Source organism: Symphalangus syndactylus, chromosome 10, assembly GCF_028878055.3.
Source record: "Symphalangus syndactylus isolate Jambi chromosome 10, NHGRI_mSymSyn1-v2.1_pri, whole genome shotgun sequence".
Classification (NCBI taxonomy): Eukaryota; Metazoa; Chordata; class Mammalia; order Primates; family Hylobatidae; genus Symphalangus; species Symphalangus syndactylus.
In genome coordinates this window covers 135,632,726-135,646,117 of record NC_072432.2, presented here as the reverse complement: position 1 = coordinate 135,646,117, position 13,392 = coordinate 135,632,726, and the positions used below count along the sequence as shown (strand labels likewise).

General features: G+C 37.9%; 1 protein-coding gene across 7 annotated transcripts in view; it reads right to left on the bottom strand.

Moving 5' to 3' along the window:
- HOOK3 (hook microtubule tethering protein 3) overlaps nt 1-13,392 on the bottom strand; it is a 129,926-nt gene continuing 116,534 nt past the window's right edge. For 6 of the 7 annotated variants that reach the window (XM_055296107.2, XM_055296113.2, XM_055296109.2 and 3 more), the window contains 2 exons: nt 12,082-12,218; nt 1-10,456 (listed from right to left, as the gene is read on the bottom strand). In XM_055296107.2, the coding sequence (XP_055152082.1) occupies nt 10,396-10,456; nt 12,082-12,218 (198 nt within the window). In that variant the 3' untranslated portion in view covers nt 1-10,395. Of the gene's footprint in view, nt 12,219-13,392 lie in introns of all 7 variants that reach the window. The other variant, XM_055296108.2, reaches the window with a different exon arrangement.

Genomic DNA, 13,392 nt, shown 5'->3' with positions numbered 1-13,392 from the left:
TGAATTTTTATACAAGTCTTTATTTACAACTTGTTTAACAACTGTACACTTTTTGCAGCCTTGAAAACATTTTTGTACTTGAATGGGAAAATATAGTTTGACCAAATCTTAACTTTATTCTTCATATACATATATTATATGCATACATATAAACACATACATATAATTAATACCATAACAAGTTGGCAGTCATAAAATTAAAATGAGTAAGTGATATCAAAAGGAAATACAAGATTTCAAAAACACTAAAAATCCATCTTCTGGTGGTTTCCTGGACTTTATGTTTTTGTGATTTTAGTTGAAATTTCTTACTGAGGCTCTTTAACAAGTCATTCACCTCAGAAAAACAGCACGAAAACCCACCAATCTCAACACATAGTAAATGGTTGTAAACTCAGTAAACAGGTGGAAAAATGCTTGGACATCATTATGTACAACACTGCTAAATCTGTATTTCATTTTTGAAGTGGGAAGTTCCAAGTCCGATGTGGACATCGTTTTTAGATTATAATGACAAAGAATGAAATTGTGAAAAATGTAAATTCAATATTCAATCAGAAATAAGAATATACCTAGCAATATCCTTTTTGCAAAGACTAAAATGCAAGGTGGATTACTACAATGTCAAATATGAAACTAACAACAATTCACAGAACAATCAATAGTACTTAAGACATGAATATAAGGCTTCAGAGGTGGGGCTGTACTCAATGCAACTCCAGCTCCAATGTACTAAGGTTTCATCCAGCTCATCTAAAAAGTTTTAAAAATACTACAGGGGAAAAAAAAGCCTCTTTCTATCCCCAAATTTTTTGATATAATTTATTAATCAAACTAAGGCAAATTATTATTAGATATGTTTGAATTTTTCTATTCATTTCATAATCAAAAATTGAGTGTTGTAAATGGTGGGCAATTGTCAAAACCTGAAAACTGCAAAACAAGATAAACCTAGAAATTATTTTCTAAGTACAAAGCATTCTGAATTACACAGAACCTGTAAACAGCAAAGTTCATGACAGCGATGATATTTTAGCACATTTGAATTATAAATAACTAAGGCTGTTAAAAAATAAAAGATTTGGGCCGGGCACAGTGGCTCATGCCTGTAATCCCAGCACTTTGGGAGGCCAACGCGGGCAGATCACGAGATCAAGAGATCGAGATCATCCTGGCCAACAAGGTGAAATCCCGTCTCTACTAAAAATACAAAAATCAGCTGGGTGTGGGGGCGTGTGCCTGTAGTCCCAGTTACTTGGGACGCTGAGGCAGGAGAATAGCTTGAACCCGGGAGGTGGAGGTTGCAGTGAGGCGAGATCGTGCCACTGCTCCAGCCTAGTGACAGAGCAAGACTCCGTCTCAAAAAAAAAAAAAAATAAATAAATAAAAGATTGCTGTTAAAAATATTACAAGGCCCCCAAATCACTGATTGGCATTTGTGTACAGTCATTTCTTGTATTTAGAGTAAAATGCTATTTCTTATTTCAAGCATATTGAAAACGTCCCTTAACTAATATGAATCACTACAGAACACATACTAAAGTAGGTCACCAAGAAGATAATAAACTGAAGTCACACCACTTACTCATCTGTACTTGAACTACAATAAGAATTTCATCATAACTTGCTTGGAATTCGACACTGCTGGATCAAGTCTGTTGCTTGATTACAAAAACTTAAAGAGAAAGAAGAAAGCATCAAGACTTCCTAACAAAATAATTCTAAGCACCAAGCTGACTCAAAAGGATTATGGTTAGTCCCTTATTTCCATTAAAAAATTTAGACATGTTACTATAGATCCATTTAATTATGTTAAGCACTTTAGTAACAGGCCAAGTAAATTAATACATATTTTAAATGTTTTCATTAGCTAAGTCACTGGAATAGTAAATGCCTTATACATAAAACTTAACTTGATTCATAATACAAGTTAATAAGAGCAGGAAGTTAGGAAGATAAACAAAAAAATTGTTTGCATCTTGATGTACCTTTAAGGTGGACTTTCAGGGGAAATGTTTAAGGGACAGAAACAAAAAAAAAAACTGTTGGCAATGTTCATTAGATCTATATAAATTTAAAAGGAAGGATATCATGAAATGTATCAATCTTTATTTGAAATAAGCATTCATATCAATTTGCCTGATAAATGTTAACTATATAACATCAATTTATATTATATATTTTTTTAGAGACAGGGGTCTTGCTTTGCCACCCAGGCTGGAGTGCAGTCAGGTGTGATCAGACCGTACTGCAGCCTGAACCTCCTGGGCTTAAGCGATCCTCCTGCCTCGACCTCTGGAGTAGCTGGGACTACAGGCATGAGCTACCACGCCCAGCTAATATCAGTTTAAAAAGAGTACATAAAAAGGGAAAAAACACTGAAGATATTAAGAAATGATTTATAAAATGATTTTATCACTTGAAAAATAAGGTATTGAGAATCTGTTCTTACAAAAATATATACTGAAGACTAGGCTTAAAGGAATGGGGTTTTGATTTTTTCCAAGGTCTTTAAAAAGGATTGGTATTAATTTTTATAAGAGAAAAACTTTCTCTAAGTATGGTGGTAAAATCTCAGAGTTGTCATAAGTTACTTCACTGCCTTTATTTTGTCCTTATTTTCTCTCTGGGCAATAAAAGTGCTGTTGAATAGCATTTTCGGCAATACTGGAAATGTTCTATACCTGTACTGTCTGATAGGTAACCACTATCCACATGTGACTGTGGAAGACTTGAAATGTGGCTAGGCCACTGAGAAACTATAGTTTTAATTTTACTTAATTTTAACTGTCACATATGGCTACTGAATAATCTACTCTTGTCTAGGTTAACAAGACAATGGAAGTTAAGATACTTAGAGACTTAATCATTCAATAATTAATTAGTGGAAGACATTCAGAACATTGTATTTCATCCTTATGAGTTATGTTTCACTTTTAATTTTTTAATTTGGGAGAGAAAAACAGCAGTCCTTTCCCTCAAAGGCCAGGGTCTAGACTTCTCTATTCCGGCGTTGCTCTCTTCTAGATGAGCTTCTTAAGCAAAGCACGTCAGTAGAACAGGGGGTAAGGTAGAAGAGAAACGTTTTGTACTTTAAAAGCACGTCTCTCATCTACAAACAGAACAAAACAAATGCCAGAATGTTCTCATAAGCAAATCTCTCTATTCTTTGGCAGTAATTGTGTCCATATTTATGTAATGTAATAAACAAGTATTTCAGTATTTTTGAACTATGATTTGAATATTAATATACTCAAGTTACAAATGTAGAAGTCCTGGCTCCTAAAGAAAGTCTCTCAGTAGACAAGCTGAAAACTTTGCTATATATGAATGTAAGAATTTGGCCAAGTTCACTGGGTATGGTAGCTCATGCCTATAATCCTAGCACTTTGGGAGGCTGAGGCGGGTGGATTACCTGAGGTCAGGAGTTCAAAACCAGCCTAGCCGATATGGCGAAACCCTCTCTTTACTAAAAATACAAAAATTAGTTGGGCGTGGTGGTGGGCACCTGTAATCCTAGCTACTCGGGAGGCTGAGGTGGAAGAATCACTTGAAACCGGGAGGTGGAGGCTGCAGTGAGCCAAGATTGTGCCACTGCACTCCAGCCTGGGCAAGAGAGTGAGACTCCATCTCAAAAGAAAAAAAAAGAAAAAAGAGAACAGCCAAATTCAGAACATCTATCTGTTACAGGGGAACTCAGAGTGCTTTTGCAGCCTCTGCCATCTTCAGTGCCTGCCTTTTCAGTCACCTCTTCCCCACCATTTTCCTGATCCTCTGACTTGACAGCTCCCGGAACTCGGCTTTCCTGTCTTTTAGGTACATGCAGTGACAGAGGCACTGCTGAAGTTAGGGGCAATCTGCAGGTTTGTGTTTCAGGAGGCAGGCAAACCAAAGGCAAGAACATCTTCTGATTAACTGTAAGATGGGATAATTTTTATGAATACAACTTCAGAAAGCATCAAGTTTCAAGGGTGTTTGCGTTTGAAAGGATCTGGCTTCTAAGTATTACATTATAAAAGAGTCTTCTTAAGGAGACATGTAAAAAGTAACTCATACCCAGTAGCTCCAACCCAGCTTCCAACAGATTTCTAGACTCAGACCTTTAGATTCCTGACTATAACAGAAAATGCCAGAAAGGTAGAGGGGAAAAGGGAAAATAATGATCTAATATTAGTAAAGTGCTACAAATTTTGCAGTAAAATATACTACATAAATGACTAGAAGTAACAGTAAATAATATTAAGATACTATATAAAGACTATATATTAAGACACTAAATAAAATAAACACGCTATAGAATGTACATGGAGTAATCACTACCCATGGGTTGACAAATACACCAGAATAAACACAAGTCCTTTTTATTAATTTTACAACATAACTGCTAAAGTAATTATTTTCCTTCATAAAGTTAGTTACCACTGGAGTGGTAATGCCTACCTGGAAGTCTCCCATGTTAAAGCCTCAACATGCTTTGGTAGTCCTCTTTCTCTCAAGTAGGAGTTGCTTTTCTCATGATACCTAATTCCTCCTCTAAGCTCTAAGTAGATATAATTCGGATTTGATAGTCCCATGGGCCCAAACTTTGAGGCCGTGGACACCTCTGATTTCACCTTTATCAGGTACATAATGGCGCAATGTTGAATATACTTTAAAAATGTCTACTTTTGCCTTCATTTAAAACAAAACTGTGTGGGGCTACTGTGTGTAAATAAGAGGGACGTAAAATTGAGCCTCTGGCTTGCAAACTAGATAAGGCAGATCTAAATAACACCAAGTTGGTCATGATCTTCAGCCACCGCAGATTTCTTCTTGTCTCATCATAGTATCCTTGGCGACCTAAAATCACTTTCTCAGCTTTAGCCAAACAGTCTCAAAATGAAAATAAGTGTTTTTCTCTTTACTAATAAACATATACAACTACATTATGCGCCTAGTTAATACTCAATGAAGGGAAGGACAATTAGAAAATAAATTAGATATTTGTTTACTCTTTTACTGAATAATCATGTAATACAGAGGATTTTAGGCAAACTATTGCTTTGGGAACATCTGTTTAGATAATGCAAATTTTCATTGTATTAGGACTTCCCTCTGCCTGCATATTTGTTTATAATTAGGCTATTTCTTATCCCAATGATCCACTGCACTTTCTAGGAATGAATTTGCCTTAATAGCCTTCCATTACGTTTTTAGGTTTCTATACTCATGCAAACACACACAGCATGCAAACCGAGTCTTACAGAGTATTACTGGAAATTATAAGAAAACAGAAAACTTCTGAAGAGACATCAAGTAATTCCTGATCTATATCTATATATTTATCTATCACAGGAAAACATTTATAACCTCCCACAATCACCAAAACTCATATACTTGCCATAATTAGGTTCAGGTCTCTTGTTTCTCAAACGAATGTCTCTTTCTCTATCATTTCAGTGCAATGTGGAGAATCCAAGGATGCTCACGTTTTAAGTCAACATTAATTAAATATGTTTTGTAAGTTTCTATAGTCATAAAGATAATACATGTGAATTGGTTTGATAAAAGGCTATTTAAAAAATAAAATCATCTATACACACTTCCCCAGAAAATCATCAGTGATTTAAAAGAGATGGATGCCACCCCATTTGTGCTGCCCCTTGTTTTCTAGAAAGGAGCTAAATATTAATACTTCGGTGATTTGAGGGATTGGGTGGAAATTAGCTCTGTTAGCAGCATATTATGTTATGTTTTTTAGTCTTCTGGGAACTGAACAGCATTTGCTGCAAAACTTTAGACCACTTCTGCGCTAAAACTGGACAATAAAACATTTTCAACAAAAGGAATATATACCAATTATTATTTAAATATTCTTTATAGATAGAAAATAAAAAATTAGACGACAGATACATTGAGAATAGCCTTCTTCATAGAAAAAACTTCATGATATAAAACATTCAAATCACTATTATAGTTATCAAGAATAAGCTCTGAAACCTCCTTCTAAATGTAATGAAACTAGGTTGGATAATTACCAAAAGAAACTGCCATTTTGACAGAATTATAGGAAGACAGATTATCCTTATTGAATGGAAAATCCTTCTAATTTATAAAAATGAAAAAATAGAAAAAAATGATAAAATAATTTTCAAAGATTCTGACATCCCATTTTATTTTGCTCAGAATAGTCTTTCATCCTACTGTATGGTATCACACAGGCTTCACTGTTAAGAAGTACAATGCTAGATCAGTTTGACGGCCACTGCTAGGCAAAGAATCCCTTCATAATATAAGAATAAAAACTCAAAATATTCTCCTACAGTTTCATGAATAGACAACAAAAAGCACTTTGTCTTCATGTTGCTATTTTGCCCTCAGCAAAAAGCAAGACACCAAACACTTTCCTCTCACTTTAGAAACAAAGATGTTCTTATCCATGTGGCTGTAAACTAGCTTGGTTTCCACTAGCTGTGGGTTGTGGATGCTTTTTCAGATAAATCACACACGATCCAACTGGGGATAACTGGAGTTATCCTGGAGTCAGAGATCTAGATAATAGGAGACTAAATGCAGAGTTAAGAGAATTTTTAGAAGTAATTTAGATTTTTGTTTCAAGATAATTCTTATATTGGGATAAAGACTTCCAAGTTTTTAACATGCTGTTATCATTAAAACAACAGGTGAATTTTTGTGAGGGAGCAAGAGAGGCTGAAAAATATTTCAAACGATTACTTAGCAAACAAGAATAAACCAAACTGCTACTTTCGAAAAGGAGATAGGAGGCTGGCGCAGTAACGCATGCCTGTAATCCCAGCACTTTGGGAGGCCAAGGTGGGCGGATCATCTGAGGTCAGGAGTTGGAGACCAGCCTGGACAACACGGTGAAACCCCGTCTCTTTGTATTTTGTAAAAATCCAGAAATTAGCTGGGCGTGGTGGCAGATACCTGTAATCCCAGCTACTAGGGAGGATGAGGCAGGAGAATTGCTTGAACCTGGTAGGCAGAGTTTGCAGTAAGCCAGGATCGTGCCTCTGTACTCCAGCCTCGGGGAGGGGAGGCGAAGGGAAAGGAGGGGAGGGGACGGAAGGAAGAAAGGAAGGAGAAAAGAAAAGAAAAGAGAAAAGGAAGGAAGGAAGGAAGGAAGGAAGGAAGGAAGGAAGGAAGGAAGGAAGGAAGGAGGGAGGGAGGGAGGGAGGGAGGGAAGGAAGGAAGGAAGGAAGGAAGGAAGGAAGGAAGGAAGGGAGAGATAGCAAAGTGGCTCATCAATAAAATGTATATTTTCTTCAACCTAGCTCATCTTTCACTTAACAATCACTCACTACTGATCTATTTGCACAACACAGATTTTCATTCTTCTGTGAGAACTACTGGAATATACAGGCTGATGTTTCTTTTCTTTTTTTTTGAGATGGAGTCTCACTCTGTGGCCCAGGCTGGAGTGCAGTAGCACAATCTCGGCTTACAGCAACCTCCACCTCCTAGGTTCACGTGATTCTCCTGCCTCAGCCTCCCGAGTAGCTGGGATCACAGGCTCCTGCCACCATGCCTGGCTAATACTGTATTTTTAATAGAGATGGGGTTTCACTATATTAGCCAGGCTGGTCTTGAACTCCTGACCTCAGGTGACCCACCCGCCTTGGCCTCCCAAAGTGCTGGGATTACAGGCATGAGCCACCGCACCTGGCCACAGGCTGATGTTTCTGACTGGATAACATTTAGCTTAATTTTGTACAGTTGAGCTTTTATTATATTAACAATAAAACCTCAACAAAATTACAGACAGCAATTTCATCCTTATTATAGTCTAATAATCTAATTAAAACACTTATATCAGGTTAAGGATGTCTAATAGAAATGTCAATCTTGGTAAATTTTGGAACATGGGGTCTTTAGGGACTTCTTTTTCTGCATTACTATCAAATAGACAAATGGTAAAAGATATGATGGAGTTTTTCAAAGTTCTTTAAAAATATGTACAACTGTATACTTGATTCTCTTTTCAGATATTATACACTACTATACAAATTTCTAAAATACACACTGTGGAACATAAATGCTAGGTTTTAATACTCTTTAGTTCTTTACTTTGTATTTTCTCACCCTGGTTAGAAGGAAAACAGAAAACGATCTTCCTGTTTATAAGACTTCAGACACTGTGGTGACAGCGTGCTCCAACCCAACACAGTAACCCTGTACTTGCTCCATGCTGGTGCCTGGACAAGCTCCACTGCACAAGCCAACATGGCCCCAGGAAGGTGCTGTATGAGGGAGTTTGTAAAAATACAGCACAGCATCACTCACGATGAGGCAAAGCTCCTACTGTCTTTAAATTTCCAGATAGACCATACAACATCACGAATCTCCTGAGGAATCATTAATCATTATTAGAGAAACGGAAATGTCATAAATCCTATCCAAATCTGGACACCGGACATGGAGTCGCCACCGTTAGAGCTAAATTTTATTCTTGGCTTTCTGATACCTAAAGTATATTCAGAAGCTATTTTTTTTTTTTTTTTACAACAGGCTGTTTTGTTTTTAAACATCATAAAATGTTTAGAAATATAATTTCTCCTATGTAATGAAACTAATATACTAAATTTTATAGGTACAGTAAAGGAGAATGAAAATTATAAATGTAGGCCGGGCGCGGTGGCTCATGCCTATAATCCCAGCACTCTGGGAGGCTGAGGCGGGTGGATCACGAGGTCAGGAGATCGAGACCATTCTGGCTAACATGGTGAAACCCCGTCTCTACTAAAAAATACAAAAAATTAGCCGGGGCATAGTGGTGGGCACCTGTAGTCCCCACTACTCAAGAGGCTGAGGCAGGAGAATGGTGTGAACCCGGGAGGCGGAGCTTGCAGTGAGCTGAGATCGCGCCACTGCACTCCAGCCTGGGCGACAGAGTGAGACTCCGTCTCAAAAAAAAAAAGAAAGAAAAGAAAATTATAAATGTAAACATCAAAATAATAGCATACAACAGATGCTGAAGAAAAGTCAGAAGTACGACTGGGCGCGGTGGCTTGTGCCTGTAATCTCAGCACTTTGGGAGGCCGAGGTGGGTAGATCACGAGGTCAGGAGTTTGAGACCAGCCTGGCCAACATAGTGAAACACCATCTCTACTAAATCACAAAAATTAGCCAGGCATGGTGGTGGGCACCTGTAATCCCAGCTACTACGGAGGCTGAGGCAGGAGAATTGCTTGAACCCAGGAGGCGGAGGCTGCAGTGAGCCAAGATCGCGCCACGGCACTACAGCCTGGGTGACGAACAAGCCTCCATCTCAGGGGAAAAAAAAAAGTCAGAAGTAAAACTCCCCTCTAAAAGCCTGGCACCTTTCCAACCCAGATAGAGAAAAAATATCTGGGTAGGTGGATGGGTAGGTAGATTAGGACTGGGGCTGTAAATAGAAAATGAAAATGAAAACCTCTCATCTCACAGAACAAAATTCATTCAGTGAGTAGTTCACAGACTGTTTTTTTTTTGTTTGTTTTTTCTTGAGACGGAGGGAGTTTCGTTCTTGTCGCCAGGCTGGGGTGCAATGGCACCATCTCGGCTCACTGCAACCTCTGCCTCCCAGATTCAAGCAATTCTCCTGCCTCACCCTCCCAAGTAGCTGGGACTACAGGCACACACCAACACGTCTGGCTAATTTTTTGTATTTTTAGTAGAGACGGAGTTTCACCATGTCGGACAGGCTGGTCTGAAGTCCTGACCTCAGGTGATGCACCTGTCTCAGCCTCCCAAAGTGCTGCGATTATAGGCGTGAGCCACTGCGCCTGACTCTTGTTTTCATCCATCATATTCTGCAGGTACAATTTTCCCAAAATTTTAACTTACCAAGGTTAGTGCTCATATCCCAATTTGATTGATTGATTGAGACAGAGTCTCACTCTGTCGCCCAGGCTGGAATGCAGTGGTGCGATCTCAGCTCACTGCAGTCTCTGGCTCCTGTGTTCAAGTGACTCTCCTGCCTCAGCCTACCAAGTAGCTGGGATTACAGCCACATGCCACCATGCCCAGCTAATTTTTGTAATTTAGTAGAGATGGGGTTTCACCATGTTGGCCAGGCTGGTCTCAAACTCCTGACCTCAAGTGATCCACCCCCGCCTAGGTCTCCCAAATGGTGGGATTACAGGCGTGAGGCACCACGTCTGGCCCCAATTTGCTTTAAAAATAGTTGGATCTTCAGGCTATTTGTGAAATATGCGTAGAGGTAAGAACCGTCTGAAAGTTTTTTATCTTTTACTTTGGAAACTTTCCAGGTGATCAGGTCTGCGTAGCCTCCTGAAGCCCTACAGCAGTTCTACTCATGGCTATCTCCATTTATCCCCAGCTTTTGCTGCTTTGTGGTCTTGTCAGGCAGAAGCATTCATGCTGTGCTCAGACTTCTGTACTTAACGTAAAAAATTAGCACAATGTATGGCTCCACTTCTGTGTATACTCCAGTATCTTTCTTCGACTATGGCTTCTGAGGACAAACAAATACTACTGATTTTTAGGTCATCTTTCTTATTAAAAAGTAAGAAAGAATTTAAAAATCAAACACTTGAATATAGTTTCTGAAAATTCTTAATTACATTTAGCTTGATTTGAGGTTACTTATTCGTATTTAACATAAAGAACTAAATGAAACCTGAACTTGCAAATAGCAAGTACATGAGAAAACATTCTCCTATATTAAGTGACCTAACCTAAAAATAAACAAAAAATACCATGACCTAATTTCAGAAATTTTTTGCTTTCAAAAAATGGGCTATATTGCAAGAAAAAAGACTTAAATATAATTTGGGACCAAATACGTAAGTCAATATGGAAAGTTAGAAGGCATTTCATTTTTAAATGAATGATATTTCACACTTATATAGCACCTTATATATACAAAGTGCTTTACAATGATTACTCGACAGCCCATTCATCAATGTAAATAAATGTGGTTTACAGTTTGTTAACAAATGTAAGCACTTTGAGGCAACCAAATACCCAAGAAAATCTATTTAGTAACAAATTCCTGGACTAGCAGATAGATGTGAGAAAAAACATAAAGAGGTCTGCCATAATATAACATACAAGAAGTTACCAATGTTAGTGACTGATATTAAGATGTCAAGTGTTAGGAATTGTTAAAAAATGGAAGGGTTTATATTAAAGAACAAGTAAAACAAATGGGGCATAAGTGAACAAACAGCCCAAAAATAAGACTACCAATAACTTGTACATATGTGAAAGATAACTCTTTTAGATGTGGAAAGCAATTGAAGGTATGTCAACCACATTGCTAGACAATGATCCTCAGTTACTAAGATATTCCAAAAGAACAAGAAATTAATGCAGTGCCTGATTTTTTTTCTTTTGTAATTTATCCCAAAATAACCTCACCAAACATTCACTTCTGCCAGCAAATAAGATGGCAGGAAATAATGAAATTTTATGTATTTAGTTTTAAAAATAGTCTCCAAATCTTTGGACAAATTTAATTTCCTATAAAACAATGTGAAAACTCATTTTTTCCTCAAATAATTCTACCAGGTGCCTTAGGGAAGATGTGATTAGCAACTCTGCCAATGTATTCACGTCTTTGCAAAAAGAACACTTGTCAACCATTTTGTATAGTAAATATGCAAGTTATTTGAACTGTACTTGGAAAACAATTGAAAACACAGATTAATACATCATAAAAAGATTAATTCCCTTTAAACAAAGACATTCTTATAAAGCATGGTAACACACAGGCACAATAAAGAATATAAATTGTGTATCAATTATTGGCAGAAAATCTAATTCATTACAAAGCCTACACCTTTGAGGAAGAGGACATTTTCATACAAAGAAAAGTATTACACTATTATACAACATTTTTAATTGAACTTGTACAAATTTTTGGCACATTAAAAAGAACTGAAAGGACTACAAAAACCGAAGAAACTAAAACAAAGATATGGGAGAGAGAAAAAGTCGTCAAAATGAGAAACACTAAGTACTGACATAGAAGAGAAACAAAAAATAAGCTGGCTGAGTTTCCTGAAATGTTGTTATGTGGAACAGAAGTATGCTGTGGGTGCAGGTATCTGTGTTTGAGGGGCACAACTTCTCTACCTTGCTGTGGCCGGCTGCACGTGGCCTGGGTATGATCTTCTGCTGCTGGTTGCTTGCCTCTGCCTCGCCAGAAACGACTGCCCTGAGCCTGTGCTTGCCAGTCTATCTTCAGCTGCCTTTTTATGCAGAGTCATTCCCTGCAACATTAAAACAAAAAAAGGAATCAATGAAAAAATAGTGGAACATACTTCACAAAAGAAAATTTCATCATGCAGAATTTGTTACATTGTATCATAAAGCACAATTAGGAATGTTAATACTATTCGCTATAGATTAAAATCTCATAGAGGCATTTTAGTTCCCACATTTAGGCACAAATTTTCTTTTGGAAAAATTCAGGCTTAATTGTCTGATTTTACAATAAACAATACAGCAGATGATAGAGACAGACATTACCCATACTCAATCATACTTCCTTTCAAATTAAATGTAGAAAGTGATTTTTTTCCAAGGAAAAGAGCATGATTGGTAGCAGTTGATTCACTCCGGTGGTAGAAATCACAGGGTTTATTTAGAATGAAAAACACAAATGCTTGTGTTGTTTCTTAAGGTGGAAAGTCACACTAGGTACTGTACATACCACCATGCTGTTTTTCTTCACTTCAAGGCAGACTTGTATTCTCAAACAAATTTACAAAACTTCCTGACAGTCCACAACAGAGGGCCCAAATGAGAGAAGGGGGTCTTTCTTGAAGACAGGAGAAGGATCGCCTACTAACTTAGAAGGGAGAGGAGGCAACTGCTGGACCCACAGCATCTTAACAGGAGGGAGGAAACCTCCAGGGCACTCCCTGACTGCAGAGGAATGACAAGAATACGATAATGACACTACTTACTAAAGGCAGAAGTCTATGAGTAGATCAGGAAAAAAGCAGTTTTTTGGTACTCATTTAATAAGACAATGAAGAATCCTAGCCAGAGAAACATTAAGAACTGAGAGATGGCCAGGATCGTGGTTCATGCCTGTAACCCCAGCACTTTGGGAGGCTAAGGTGGAAAGATCACTTGAGGCTAGAAGCTCAAGACCAGCCTTAGCAAAATAACGAGAAACCCCCTCTCTAAAATAATAAAAAAATTAGCTGGGCATGATGGCATGCCCATAGTCCCAGCTACTTGGAAGGCTGAGGTGGGAGGCTCGCTTGAGCCCAGGAGGTTGAGGCTGTAGTGAGCCGTGATTACACCACCGCACTGTAGCATGGGAACAGTGCGAGAACTTGGCTCAAAAACGTTAACAACAACAAAAATGAAAGAACTGAGAGCTGTTGTTTAATCTCACCAGTGACTGAATGCAAGTAAACTGCTGGGCATAAG